Source organism: Euprymna scolopes, chromosome 6, assembly GCF_053919585.1.
Source record: "Euprymna scolopes isolate OS-2025 chromosome 6, ASM5391958v1, whole genome shotgun sequence".
Lineage (NCBI taxonomy): Eukaryota > Metazoa > Mollusca > Cephalopoda > Sepiida > Sepiolidae > Euprymna > Euprymna scolopes.
Window position 1 is genome coordinate 8,186,971 of NC_136487.1, and position 16,579 is coordinate 8,203,549.

The following is a 16,579-nucleotide window of genomic DNA, read 5'->3' on the forward strand; positions in this document are numbered from 1 at the left end:
AGTCCCCAGGAATCGACACACTCGTCGTTGTGATGTAAACATAATAAATGTCATTATGTGTCTCTATTATGAACCCCAGACTACACAACATAGAAACGAGAATAGATTAAAGGCTCCTAATCTATATATCTATAAAAGTGAAATATTGTCTCTGTATCTGTCTGTGTCTGTACATTTCCCTTCCCAATAACTCAATTTACAGTCTACAGACTCGAGATTTGACACAGGGGGTATTGAGATTTTGGGAAATCTTTTTAATCGATTTTCGACCAAAAATTTGGCTGTCAAGGGCGTAAAGTTCAAAGATTTGACATTTGAAGACTCTCCCAAACTCCTTCGCCAATTTTTGGTATGAACAATAAACAATTGAAATTTTAGATGTAGGTTCCTTGAACATGGATAAAACTTTTAATTTGATTTGGCCCCCAAAACAACTAATGTTAAGGGGTAAAATTTGAGGTCGAAGTAAAAAAAAAAAAAATTACCTCTTAGTCAATTTTTGATCTAAACATTTGAAATTTTACATAAAGGGTATTCAGATATATGGGCAAGCTTTTAAATGGTTTTTTTTTTTTGGCAGAAAATTTGGCTACCAAAGGGGTCAACGTTCAAAAGGTTTTACTTTTGCGGTCTCTAGCAAACTATTCAGCAAATTTTGGGTCTAAACATTTGACATTTTACATAAAGGGTATTCAGACATGCAGCAAGTCTTTAGTCAGTTTTGGGGCGAATATTTGGCTGCTAATAGGTCAAAGTTTACAGATTTGACCTTTGCATACTCTACCAAACTCTTCTGCTAATTTTGGGTCTAAACACTTGAAATTTTAGATGTAGGTTACCTAGCCATGAGTAAAACTTTATATATATATATATATACATATATATATATATATATATATATATATATATATATAAAGTTATGGACAGTACATTGGACCCGAGAAAAGCTGGGTTGAACTGCTAGTATTAATACTAAAATAGTAGTAGTAGATTAAAATACTTGTTAAACTTCAGTTGCAAAGTTATTCTAGAAGTTGAAAGTTCAATCATCAGTGTTGGCAACACTCAAAAAATACAATTGAGAATAAATAAAGACTCCTTTCAAAATTCCATGCCGATTTTTGAATTCGACAGAAAGATTCCCGAGTATGAAAAGAGACACCTGATGAAAGTCGTAGAGTACATCGATTGAAACGTTGTGAAAATAACACTCAAGAGTTCAAAAGTAAAATTCAAAGGATTCAAATGATACGGAGAATTAATTGTTCGTTTTTTATTCTAATTCTTTTTTACAAGGCTTAAAGAAACTGACCGAAGCGTCGATGGCCGTGGTTGACTTGAATAAACAACTCGTGGTCAAACAAAAGGAATTGGCGATGGCCACTGAAAGGGCCGAAGCCGTTCTGAAAGAAGTCACGGTGAAGGCGCAAGCGACAGAGAAGAGTAAAGATCAAGTGCAGAAAGTGAAGGATCTCGCCCAACAGATCGTCGACGGTATTGAGACCGATAAAAAAATCGCCATGGATAAGTTGGAAGCTGCTCGGCCTGCTCTTGAAGATGCCAAGGCCGCCTTAAATACAATTCGTCAGGCAGATATTGCCACCGTTCGAAAGCTTGGTCGACCCCCGCATTTGATTATGCGGATTATGGATTCAGTGCTGCTGCTTTTTCAAAGAAAATTGGATCCAATCCAAGCCGATCCAGAAAAACCTGGAGCATTCAAGCCATCTTGGGGAGAATCATTAAAAGTAAGTATTTATTTCGTTTAATATTATTCGAAAAAAATAAAGTGAAGAATTGTATTAAAAACTTGCAAACTAATTAATTAGATTTCTAAATATAGAACACATGTTTGGATATCTCTAATCGGGCTAGACAAAGGCAATAAAGATTTTTTTAATTAAAATTTACCAAGAATTAGAGTTAATTTCTAATAAATTATTTAATCAAGTTAAAATATCACTAGTGAGGAATCTATGAGTATAAAATGGATCATTTTATTAATAACATAATTTTAAAGCATATAATTAAATATTGAAGATAAGTTTATGTATCGTACAAAAATTATTTATAGCAAGTAAGCTATACGAAAACGTTCATGATTCATTATCAGGGGGAAATCTTCAGACTAATTACGTGAATGTTTGTTTTTCGATTGCTTATATATATATATATATATATATATATATATATATATATATATATATATATATATATATATACTGAAAATTTGGAATTAAATTCTGTAAATTAAAGTTTACAACAATTTTTTGGACAAGGAATCCAAAGATTTAGAGTTCTTTCCTTATTCCGGTTTTTTTTTTTTTCTTATTCTAAGAGGAAAAGTAGGCTGCAAAATAATATTCATAGGCAGTCTAAAAATTCTGCTGATTAGCACATAAATTGGAAACTAAAATTTGTACGAAAAATTTATAAGAGTCCGAAAAAATAGATTAAAAGGATATTCCAAGATGAAGTTCAGACTCAAAGAAGAAATGTTGGTATAATCCAAGTCAGTGAAAAACACAGCTGCATAATTCACGACAGAGAAAAAGTTTGATATTCAAATGTATATATGATATAGGCCGAAATATTTCGCAAATTTTAATTTACAAAGTTTTATTGCAAATGTTTGTTTATATTTCGAATTGAGTTTGGATCAGTTTACATTTGTCATATAAATATTGATACTAATAAGTTTACAGTATTATATAATTTGTAAATTGGAGTTGTTTTTTAATCTAATCTTGTATATATATATATATATATATATATATATATATATATATATATATATATATATATATATTGAATATATTTATGTTTGTGAGCATAATTAGTGTTTATGCGAACTAACCTTTCAAGTTGGATGTGCATTTTATCTGGCACTCCCACTTTTAAATGAGTCAAAATACAAAAGGTTACCTCACTTTTACATGTAGGAACTTTAACAATTTATCGTTTTCATTATTTTATGATTCATTTTGTTACGATTTTTCGTGTTATTTTTTATTGTAATACCATACGGTGAACATTGTATTAAATATTGATTGATACCAGCGGTTTCGAAAGTTTTAGAACATCCGGTAAGCTAGAAAGTACTCTATAATTATACTGCCGGTCAGCAAACTTAATGGCAGATCAGAGCAAATGTACAAAGATTTATCCCTTAAAATAAATAGCTTCAGTCTTGGAGAAGTACCATGCTTTTACAAGCTTCTGGGACTGACCTTCGCCGCTGCTTAGAAGTGGAACATATCAAATCCGTTGCCAAGATAGCCAGAAAAAATGATTATATCACTCTATCGTTCAGGTAGATATCTCATGGCCGATGCAATCAACTACCTGTATGAAGGCCAAGTACGTCCTAGGATTGGATACCGTTGCCACATCTGGGGAAGACCTACACAAATCATCCTCTCCTACCTCGACAGAGTTCAAAACCGACTTCGAAATTTGGTGGCCAACGTCCTTTTTCCGTTGTTTATGTCTTATAGAAAATACTGCTAACCTCTCTTTACTCTTATCGTTATTTTATGGCAGATGCTCGACTGAGCTTACTCTAATGGTTTCACTTGGTAAGTGATTCGCGGCAAACTGTCGACTAGCTACAACAACTATCATCAATTTCACTTACTTTCTATATTTGCTTAAATCTATGCGAAAATTACACGAGCGGAGTGTTTTTCCTATAATAATTTGAATTTTTCATCCACAAAATTAATTACCAGAGAATTTTTAATTTAATTTACTTTTTTTAAACAAACTGTGCAAAAATAAATAGATTAAACGATATAAAGTCATATTTCAGTCCAAGTATATGAAATATTATCAGTATCTACTCAGATAATGTATTCTAGAATTTATTTTAATACTTAAAAAAAGAACAACTTATTAATATATAAGTCATGAACAAAAAATACTATTAACACGTAAGTCACGAATATATGAAAAAAAGCTAAAAAAAATATATATAGCTTAGATATTCTTACATTGAAAGTACAATCTCAATTATCTTACATTGTAAGTCTTTTAGATTTTTATGTAAAATTGTCATTATTACACAAATTTCCATGTCGGGATCACCCTTGTAGGAAAGAAACTGCAGCGAATTACATTTTGTTCCTGTAAAGAACGTGTTGCAAATATAAAAAATAAGATTTGCTAGTCAAAATCAAATTTACAGATTCAAAGGTCTATCATGTAAAACTCTTCAAGATGACTTTATATATTAGATAATAATGTCTGTTAATAATATTGTAAATGATTCTTTCGTATTAGACATTAAAAACAGCCTTGCCAAACTTAAAAAACGGTTTTTCTTGTATAATATTTTAGGATTAATTAAATAGGATGGCATTAGTTATGTGTTAACTGTCGGTTTTAAGTGACGGTCATATTTTTAAGTTTTGTATTTTGAAACGAAATTTACAAACAAGACGGAAATATAGCCCTTCCATTCACTCCGACATATTCATTTCTCTTTCTTTTTCTCTACGTTCATATTCTTAGAAAGAAATAAAAATAACATTATGTTACGCACAACCTTGAATAGAGTCATTTTCTTGGACCAAAGAAGAGAGGGTAATCCTACTCGAAAAAAAAAGATGGATCCGCCATGACAGTTAGGGAGGTAAAAAAATATTAAACATCACAGACTTTAATCATCACGTTTTGATTTGTAAGTTATGAAATAAATCCGTTAAAGATTATAATGCATTCGCTTCTCATTTTTGAGTAAATATTGAACATCAAAACATTTCTTGTTTCATTTGCGAGGAGGTTTTTTTATTACTATCAAGAGTCGTTTTATATTATTATCAAGAGAATTTTAAATACTTTTTATCTCTTATTTTATAATCATGAATAAAGTTCTGCTAGATTCTCACCGCACGGTGTAATCTTTATTAGGAATACGATTTGAAAATGTTTACTAATACGTATGTGTGCGTTTTGTTTATTTTTAATTATGTGTGGATATTTATGAAGCGTTTTGTTTATTTTTAATTATGTGTGGATATTTATGAAGAGTGATAGCAATGCCAAATCACGCAAAAGAAAGTAAGAACAAAACACAAATAATCGAAGACGGTATTTGAGTTACGAATCTTCCTAAAATCTATTTATTTTCAAAAGATATTTTACATATCAAATCTGTAAATAGGCGGATTACTGATAAATAGTAATAAAATATTCAGGTTGGTGCAATATATTTGATAATTTCGGAAAAGAACTCCCCTTTATCAAAAAGATTGCCAAGGTGGGGTCGTTAAACGGATTGAAGAATTTAAGATGGCTAGCAGTCTAAAGACACTGAGCTGGAAGACATGAATGCCACGAGGTGGAGGAATTCAAATATTATAAATATGCTCTTATCTTGCATTTATTGTCTTAATATTTATTTATTATGAATGAAGATATTCAAAACGTTTTATTATTTAAATCAATTCGTAAATATCAAGTTGTTATGCTATGAATATCAGACATACTTCAACATGTGTGTATGACACTATCGTTTCCAGGAGATAGTTACTTCGTTGAGGAACGTCCTGGGAACGCAACCAGTTCTCCTGGGAAATAAACACAATATCTAACGATAAGCAGGTGGACACATCAACGCCACGGGTCGATACGTCGTCGGCTATAACCGGCTGGCATGGGTCGCTTCTTGTGTCTTCATTGCGTCGTTACAGGCAGTCGTCAATGATAGGGACCTCATACTGAAATTGAACGCTTGTACAAAAATAGCGAACGAATGCTTTTTTTATATAAAAAAAATATATAATTTATTTAACATTTAACAATGAAGGAGCATATTCAGTCGACCCATTGCGTGCGCACCAAATCATTATGACGTGCGCGTGCAAAAACAATAGAATTATATTTAATTCTCTCTTTCTTCATTGAAAGAGAGTGAAGGCGAGTGAAAGAGAGAAATCGAGAAAGAGAGAGAGCGCGACATAAAAAGAGAGAAAGATATGTTCATACAGTTTGAACATTGTTTTGTTTTCGTATGCTTCGATGATGAGTTCTCCAGAGTTGATCTCAAATCGTTTTGACTTGGTTGAATATTAATAAACGACTGTCATTCAAACCCAAACGACATGCTCGAACCTTCACAAATCCACAAAGCACCTGCTTTATACATCTGCACCTCCCAAGTACAGACAAGTAAGGCACAAGGTTCATTAATGTAGAAGCCCCCAGCTCTCTCAAAAGGGGCGCTCTCCATTGTGCCACATGTGTACACACAAATATTGTTTTGGATCAGTTAACAATTATTCAATTCATATCAGACATATTCCACATGTGTATATACGCCTCTTCACTGTCAGAATCAGCGATTTCGTAATATAGATCAAGGCATGTCATAGGGAGATAATTAGTCGTAGATAATCTCCCTTTAATACACTCAAAAAAGGAGCTAGGGTTAAAAAATATAAGTTAATTTAAAGTTAGTATATTCTATTTATATGTTAACTTTATTTTATCATTATTTTATTGATTTTAGCTCCTTTTGTTTGGTATTAATTATTTTTAGGGAGGGGCAGTTTTATTTTGTAATTCAGTGTTAAAAACTAATACATTGCTAAATATCTATGATATAATTGTTATTTATTTTTATATTAATATTGTATGTCCTGAATGTCTTATCATTATATATAATAATTTATATTATGTTACATATATGCGTGTGTGGGTACAGAAATATTGTTTTGATAATTTTCATTTTATAATTCTTCCTAAAAACTATTGTTTCTGTTTCTTTTTAATTTCAGTTTATGAGTGGTGCCGGCTTCTTACAAGCACTTGTGTCTTTTCCAAAAGATTCCATTAACGATGAAACAGTAGAACTGCTTCAGCCTTATCTAACAATGGAGGATTACAATCTTGAAGTCGCCAAAAAAGTCTGCGGCAATGTGGCTGGTCTTCTCGCGTGGACGAGAGCCATGTCATACTTCTTCGAAATCAACAAAGAGGTTCTTCCGTTAAAGGTGAGAGAAGGCTGAAACAAATTTATTTAAATTGTTTCAATCATTTTGCAACTTGGCGTTTGAGATTTACGCTGTCACTAATTTAAGATCATCATGTTTTTCGTTACCTGCTAAAACAGATGACTGCACGTTAAATTAATACAGTGAAATGATGGTATGTTACGTGTTGATTGCTGGAGATGGATCACGTGATCGGAAGGAGACTGGGAGGAATATAGACTGGAGGTTCAGTTAGTAAGAGTTTAGCATATCTTGATGACCAAACCTAATGGAAGGGACCAGTGATAAACTGTGTGGTTTGATTATCTGGCCAGATAAACTAAGAAGGGAAATAATTGCGTAAAGCCATTTTTAAATTGTCGTTATGTTCACTTGTTTACTTGAAAACATAGTTTCCATCCACGAAGGTGGAATCTAATATGGCGGTCTCCTAAACATTGATGATTCTTAGAAATAAAAATACATTGTGTTTAAGATGAGTATATTTGCTGATGCTACCATGCTCTATAGTAGACATGAATGAAAATACGTATACATATACAAGGGAATGGCGGGATACTTAGGAATTGATCTTTAGTTAGTAGGTGAATGTGTAGTGAATGGATGGTAACTAAAACTAAACTTCTTTTCTTTAACAACTATTGACAAGAAAAATAACACCTCCCTACTTTTCAAATTCCTCGGTTTATCATTCATAGCCAACATGAATTCGAACAAATACATTGAGAATATTTCCAAGGCTGCTGCAAATAATATGAGCTTCCTCTAACGTGGTAGAAAGTTATTCGCGCCAGAGAGCATCTTATATCTTTACAAAGCCACAATCCGTCCATGCGTGGAGAATTGTTGCTGCATTAAGACTGTTGCATCTATCACAAGTCTTTTCATCTTAGGGTTAAAAACAATAATCTCAAATCTAATAAATCTCGCACTATCAAGCAAGCTCCAACCTCTGTTCCATCTCGGCAATGTTGCATCCCACTGCCTGTTTTATAAGTAATAAAGGGAATGTTCTCTGTTGAACTCATAGAACTTGCACCTCCTTGACGTACATACTCCTGACTTAGCTAATAAGTAGTAAAATCCATCCGTTCACTCTTGATGTCTCTAGATACTGGGAAACCTAATAATTATTTCCCTTGGATTGCTAGATTTTGGAATTCGCTCTCTATTTCCTGCTTCACTGCAGAAATTTAAATGCAATGTGAAGAGATAATCTCGCTGCTCAACTCCCCACAATTCCCTGCTAGACACGATCCTAAAGAGTACCTCTTTACTTTCCAAGTGGCAATATCCCTTGTTTGGGATGAAAATGAATAAAAAAAATACATAGCGTTATATTAACGAGATTATATCTATTATTATACTAAATGATGAATGGCTCTACATCGAATAGCGAGTATATAAGTTGGTGTTTAACTAAGTACAAATCGAAGTGACATGAGGTCTGGGAAATAAATGAATTTAAGATAACAGGAACAGAGGCCTGAATTTTAGGTACGAGGTAAGAAGGGTAAAGTAGAAGTTTTAAAAGAGATGTCAGTTGAATGGCGTATGGCGTCACGGATATTGAAGTTGATGACGAGGAAACAAAGGTTTCAGTTCATTTTGCATATGAGACGTGCGCGAATAATATGCTGCCATCACTGAAAGAAAAACGGTGATAATTGCTAAGAGCAAAATGTCCTCCTAAGATCTCTGATCACTGTGTCCACCTATTTATTTTAATAAGATGGTTAATTAATTATTTAAGAGTATCTCTCTTATGTATTACCTATTTCTTTCCAAAAATAAACATTAAAAACTATTAGCCGTCTGGATTATCCTTTTCTATGTATGTGAAAAAAATAGTTAGAAAATGGAAACGCTACACTAAGGCTGCCATTTTTCGCTAAAGTTTACCCCATACATTTTAATTACATAAAATAAATGTGTTTCGTTGCCTACAACAACCGTTTGTGCATGGAGGAACGCAAAATGTTGCTGGAGGATAAGGTTATGTTTGCAAAAAAAAAAAGATTTCCATTGTTCAAATTAGTTTTTGTCAATGAACCATATATATATATATATATATATATATATATATATATATATATATATATATATATATAAGAAAGACAGAAATATGTGAGCAATATATGTATATATATATATATATATATATATATATATATATATTGCTCACATATTTCTGTCTATATATATATATATATATAAGAAAGACAGAAATATGTGAGCAATATATATATATATATATATATATATATTGCTCACATATTTCTGTCTATATATATATATATATATATATATATATATATATTTTTTTTTCTTTTTTTTTTACACAGTGATCACCACTTATCAAGGCCCGGAAGCCACTCAGGGATAAGGGTTATTGCAAGTACATTACGTTAGTGAGGAGATTTGCTGAAATGTTTACTTAAGGGGGCGGTTCATTAGGAATTTGTTAACATTGTTAACATGAAGACAACCAAGTTGTAGTCCGGAGGGAAGCAGGAAGACGGAACAGAGTTCCACAGGTGTGCAGTTCTAAGAAAGAAGCTTTGTTCATGGAATCTGCGTTTTGATTTAGGCACAGATATAGAGTGGGGGAAATTTTTCACAGTGGATTCAGCTAGACGGGTGTTTTTCGTGAAAGATTGGCGAGGGGGGCCAGAGATTGGAGTTCAGACGAGCACCTGCCATGGAAATAACGATAAAACAAGGACAGGCTCGCAACGTCTCTTCTGTGGGAGAGAGGTTGCAGGGTAGAGAAAAGGGCATCCGCCACTAAGATATGAAGTCTATTTTGTACTCTGTCAAGGCAGGATAGGCTGTTTTTAGCATCTCCTGCCCAGATATGGCAACAGTATTCCATCCTTGGACGTACTTGGCTTTTATATAGATAGAGAATTGCATCCGTAGTGAGATATCTTCTGGAGCGGTAGAAGGATCCCACCATCTTTCCAGCGACCTTGGCAACAGACTTGATGTACGTGTTCCATTTCAGATCAGGAGTAAAGGTCAAACCCAGAAGCTTGTCAAAACACAGGACCTCACCCAGACGAGAGCCATCCATCACAATTGATGCCAGATGGGGATCAGAGCGTTGATGATGTAAGGATAGGAGTTTGGTTTTGGATGCATTAAAGGTAACGAGCCACATCTTCCCCCACTGAACCACGCGCTCGAGATCAGAGGAGAGAGAGAATCAGAGAGAACTTTGTCATTTACAGCCTTTGATGTGTTGCCGTAGGTGGTCGTGTTATCAGCATAGATGTCAACGAATGATTTAAGTATGTGTTTAGGGAGGTCATTGATGTATATATATATATATATATATATATATATATATATATATATATATATATATATATACATTGCTCACATATTTCTGTCTTTCTTTAAAATATACTATAGAAAATGCAATGACGAAATCGAATTCTATTGTATCTATGATGTTTAAACATCCACAGATACCGCTGGAAAAGGTAATGAACCCGCAATTTACCCCCCGGTTATGAATAAGATAGTAACTTGTATTCAACTAAAGGTATACAATGTAAGCAAGCATTTGCCATAGACATTGTATAAGCTAAAAAAAAAAAAATTATTGATATTCTGTAAAAGTAAAAATATCATACAATAAAACAGATGTCGTCGGTTCCGTCACTCCTACTATTTTAATGGTTCATTGAAATTAGAAACAACTGACCAAGATATTGAAACTATTTTAAAGTCGGTCGTGCATGAAAAAAATCTATCTCCCTCCCTCTTTCCCTATGAATGTGTGTGTGTGCAGAAATATATATATATATATATATATAATGATTAGTTTTTTTGGAAAAAGAATTCCAGCAGAGTGCTCAATTAAAAGGAAAATCCAAATTTTAAGAGCGTACTTATATTTTGTGTACAGAAAGTTGTTAGTTGAGACAGGTCATTGGTACCGTCGGTTTCAAGCCCGATAATAAGGCCCGTTTAAGGTATCCTTATCGAGCTCTCTTCAGCCAATATTCGTCTCGAATATTGGCTGAAGAGAGCTCGATAAGGATACCTTAAACGGGCCTTATTATCGGGCTTGAAACCGACGGTACCAATGACCTGTCTCAACTAACAACTTTCTGTACACAAAATATATATATATATATATATATATATATATATGCAGAAACATGTATATCTACATATATATACAAAACTTTTGCAAAAATCAAGACAACAAAATCTAAAATAAGAACATCGTATAGTGTTACAATTGTTTCGTAATCATTTGGACATTATATCATTTAAAAATATTCCAAAAATAGCTATTTTTCAGACACGAAAATACATTGCCATGTATATATATATATATATATATATATATATATATATATATATATATATATAGTAGTAAAGTTTACGCATGAATTTATACTTTCGTATATTAATTTATGTGATTAAATGAAGTAATCATATATATATATATATATATATATATATATATATATATATATACTTTCTATTATTATATATGAGCAAACAGTTAATGAAATATGTTAAAAAACACTTTGAAATGAGTTAAAAACATATTTAATCTGAAAAGGAAACACTAGATAAGTGGATAGTCCTTAATCTGTTTAAACTGTTTGCTCATATTATAAGCTCTATTTCCTATTTGGTATTATCGAGCTTTTATATCTGGCTGAGATAATTTTATAAATATTAATTCTTTAATATTTATAATTTACTTTAATTTTACCATCTTGGATCATTTTGGTAAATTCAATTGTAATTTTCATTTTATATATATATATATATATATATATATATATATATATATATATATATATATATATATATATAATTCTGAATATCTGTATGTGTGTGTGTGTATCTTGTCAGGAATAGGCTCCTATATGGTTTACTATTTTAAAAAACTGTTTACATATAATGATAGAAGATGTATCGAGACACAGGAATGGGTATGGTTGATCTGGCAGAACGGTGCTTCATTAAAATTGTGGGGTCAGCGTTCGCACCTGGTCCACAAAGTATGGAAATAAATAATTTAAAAATGAATAAAAAAAACGTTTACATATGTTTTTGATATAGATATACATAAGAATACTTTGATAAGTGTGTTTTTACTTAAATAGGGATGGTATAATAAAATTGTGGGGTCTGCGTTCGTGCCTGGCCTCTTTAATAAAGACTTTTCATATCTATCTGCGTAAGTATACTTTGATAATTATGTTTCAGTTTGAAGAAATATGGTATAATAAAATTATGGGGGTTTATTCGCACCTGACCTCCATAGAATGGAAATATGTCACAAGGTTTAACAAGGTTTTTTAATATAGATGCACAGAATATTGTGATAAGTGTTTCAGTGTGAACAGGTATGGTATAATAAATTATGGGGTTTATCTATTTTATTTTTACTTTCATACTATTTTGCTTTGGTTTTGATACCCCCAAATTCAACCCAAATTTACGACGGGTACTTTTGCTAGTATATATATATATATACATATATATATATATATATATATATATATATATATATATATATATATGTATGTATGTATGTATATATATATATATATATATAGAGAGAGAGAGAGAGAAAGAAAGAGAGGGAGAGACTTTTCTCGCCATGACACTGATTTTTTATTTAGAAGATGAAGACGTTTTAACACACGGACATATATATACGTGTGTGTGTGTGTGTGTGTGTGTGTGTGTGTGTGTGTGTGTGTGTGTGTAAGTGACCTTGTCGGTGTGTGCGAAAAGCCTCTACTAAACTCCTTTCTGAATATTTGGTCTAAAGAGTTTAATTTTGATTTATAAGGTATTTGGACCCGTAGTACACTTTCGATTTGGTTTTTCTCTGATAAAACGCAGCTAATGAGTCAAAACTAAAAACAAAACAGTTGACCTTGAAAGTTAAGTCGAATAACACATTATTCTTGCTGTTACTTTTGCACATGCGCAAAAGTAACTATTCATAGCTCAAAGTTGCTTAATTTTTAGCATTTCGTTTCTAGCTGTCGGTAGCTCCGATGGTAAGAATGCTGGAGAGTTAAATAATGACGAAGCGCTAAACTGGAGGCTAAACGTTCTGATGTCGATTCTATTTTTATAGCTTTTGAAATCATTACTATATCAATAATCAATATAGAATTGGCTCTATAATAATAATTAATAAATCCGCTTGAATTAAAGTATAATATGTATACGAATGACCTTCTAGTTTATATGTATTTTATATTTATATTTTCTTACTGTTTTCCTATTGTTGTTACGATGTGGATATGTTTTACACACAGGCAGGAAAATTATAACGGGAATAATATTTTTAGCTTACGGACGGAGCCCAATGTATAATAAACTTCCATTCACTAACAATAAACTTTTTTTATCGATGGTTCTACACGTTTCCGTATGTTGATAAATGGTTCGCGAATGCTGAAATTTAACTTTTAAATCTTTTCGTTTGTTTAATATTTTCAAACATATATTTCATAAATAAACCTTTATTTAATTTTATTTTATCATAGAAAAATACTTATTTTGTTTTGATAAATGGTCAAGTCGAAATAATTTTCATCAACTTATAATATTTTGTCCTCGTTACATACTTTTTTACATTTACTAAAATATATATCTATAAGTGAAATTGTCTGTGTGTCTGTGTGTGTATGTACATTTCCCTACCAAATTCACTCTGTGAATCTGCAGTCTACAGACTCGAGATTTGACATAATGAGTATTGAGATTTGGGAAAATCTTTTTAATTGGAGTCAAACTTCAACGATTTGACCTTTGAAAACTCTACCAAACTCCTCCGCCAATTTGGAGTTTAAACAATTCAAATTTTAGATGTAGGTTCCTTAGACATGGATCAAATATTTTAACTCGATTTGAGTCCAAAACAATAAATATAGAGGAGTCAAAATTTGGGTCAAAGTTTTTAAAAATTTGACAGCTCAGCCAATTTTTGGTCTAAACATTTGAAATTTTACATAAAGTGTCTTCAGACATAGTGCAAGCTTTTTAATCGGTTTTTGGCCGAAATTTTGGCTACCAAGGGGTCAAAATTCAAAAGGTTTTACCTTTGCGGTCTCTAGCAAACTATTCAGCAAATTTTAAAATTTACATAAAGGGTATTCAGACATGCAGCACGCTTTTTAATCCGTTTTGGGGCGAAAATTAGGCTGTTAAGACGTCAAAGTTGGAAGGGTTGACCTTTGCAGACTTTACCGATCTCCTCTGCCAATTTTGGGTCTAAACACTTGAAATTTTTGATGTAGGTTACCTGGCCATGAGTCAAACTTTTTAATATTAGTGGGAAGTCACTGTTGATGACCTGTTTGAGAACTAGTGAGTTAATAATAATAGTAATATAGTAATAATATCTGTTTTCTTTGTGATTTTTACTTATTCACATAACTCTTACTGTTTCACTCCCCCATGATTCCTGTCATCTACTTCTTTATTTACATAACACCGTTTTATTCTAAAATCAAGTGTCCACTATATTATCCCCACCCTATTTGAAATTAATTTAAAATGCATCAGAAATAGGAGTTTATAGTGAAGCAAGTGTTGCGCCATGACCAGCCGTATTTTTAACAGTTTTATTTTTCAGAATTTTATATTTTTTCAAGGTTTATCAATACATTTCTTTATTTATACGTCAATCTGTTTCTTTTGTTTTTATAAAAGTTATTGTCAATTCGTCTCTCGCGCTTATTTGAAATATTATTTTTCGTCGGTCTATCAGACTTAAGTTTAAAATATCATTTTCATTGCTAAGATTGAATCAGGGCGTCTTATTTTTCTCCAATGTTTTTCGATAATTTATTGTTTTGGTGTCTATATTTTAAAATCACTCCATTTCTTTCGTTAATATGTTTTTATTTTTAAATACTGCTATTGTGTAATGTAATAAGCACGTTCGTTCTCATAGAAACATGAATATCCATAACTAAAGTCACCTTTTCTTAAGCTTGAAAATTTGTTTATATTTAAGGCGGTACACAGTAAGTAAATGAGTAATCGAGACGAAACTGATAAGAATCACGTGGTCATTTTTAACGCTTCTCACAACGTACAGAAAAGAAGTGTCTTCCTTTTTTACCTGTTTTATTGGTGATGTTTTTACTTATCCACTTACTGTTTCATTCCCCAATGCTTTCTTTTATTTGCCTTTTATTTGCATATAACGCCGGTTTTTTTATTCTACAAACACGTATCTGTTTTATCATCAATCTATACCATTTTAACAGCCGTGTATGTGGTTATCTCCCTACGACGGTGCAAAGATGTAATACTAGGTCAGGAAATGGGGTATTTGAAAAACAACCACCCTAGAGGAAGAGCACTGTAACGTGTAAAAATATTAGGGGCGCCCCCAGTGATTAGCAGTAAACTTCCTTCTATTATTTCTTCTGGAAGGATCAGAAGAAATATCCTACGAGTGTTGACTTCTTAGAACTGCACATAGGTGTGTGAAATTCACAAGCAGTCCCTAGTAGCATGTATATCCCTGTTGGTGGAGATGACGATGCTAGGTTTTTGTAGCTCTTGCAAGGAGGTGTCGACTGACGTCATCCTACATACAGCGTCTGCTATTCCTCAGCGAGAATAAGCCAACTCAACAATGGCTTAAATTATAGATCTGAGGGGGAAAACCCGACTATACATAGTATAAAACCCATGTAAACGAAATACACAAATATACTACATTAACTGGTACAAAACAACCGTCAACTTCATGCACGCTAAATGTACGGTTGTATTCGTTGCTTAGAATTCAAAATTCAGTCCCAAATTTACTCGAGGATGATTTCTTCAGTTTCTTATAGACCTTTTCTTCGCCATAGTAGCAATACCACGAACAATCTCACCTTAAAGAAACAAAAGGTGTGCACTCTTTGCTACCGGCGCGTAAAAACCAGAGGGAAGAAGACACAAGAGCTGTGACATGTTTTATAAAGAAGGGCGGGATAAACCACGTAAAGTGGTGAGATTTAATTGACATGGGGGGGGGCAAGCTTGAAAGGGAAAAGAGGAGGAATTTTCGTATTCTTTATCAGTAAACATCCATCAGTAAAATACGCGCATGCGTATGAAAAAACGGTGTTTGAGAAAAAGGTCCAATTTGCAAAGAGTTCTGTTGCTGTAAGCTATAATTTTCCAACCCCCACGGAACACTCACAGAAAAGATGTAACTATTCTGTTTCTATTCTATCACTATTTCCATGGAAACTTTAATCTTTGGTTCTTTATTGTAAGGCATCTGCAGCAAGAACTCGTCTTCCTACCACAACACAACAAGATGCGTTGTTTCCCCTGTGTTTCTAGTGACAGGCGGTATTTCCATGAGCAAAGTTTCGTCTGTGGAACACGTTACTACATCACTGCTTCCCTTTGAATAATTTGGATTATTTGGATTTTTCGAACTGCTGTTGTTCATCTTAAGTAATTCGTAATTATATTCTTAATGTCGCCCTCTGCTATTACTGTACTGACCAGGCTCGACGTTGCTTAACTTCAGTAATCCAACGAGAACCGGTGTGTCAACATGATCATGCCAT

General features: G+C 32.6%; 1 protein-coding gene across 1 annotated transcript in view; it reads left to right on the top strand.

Moving 5' to 3' along the window:
• LOC145277487 (dynein axonemal heavy chain 5-like) overlaps window positions 1-16,579 on the top strand; it is a 690,378-nt gene that overhangs the window by 586,405 nt on the left and 87,394 nt on the right. The window contains exons 50-51 of the mRNA XM_080128869.1: window positions 1,297-1,748; window positions 6,780-6,995. Coding sequence (XP_079984995.1) covers window positions 1,297-1,748; window positions 6,780-6,995 — 668 coding nt within the window. The remainder of the gene's footprint in view (window positions 1-1,296; window positions 1,749-6,779; window positions 6,996-16,579) is intronic.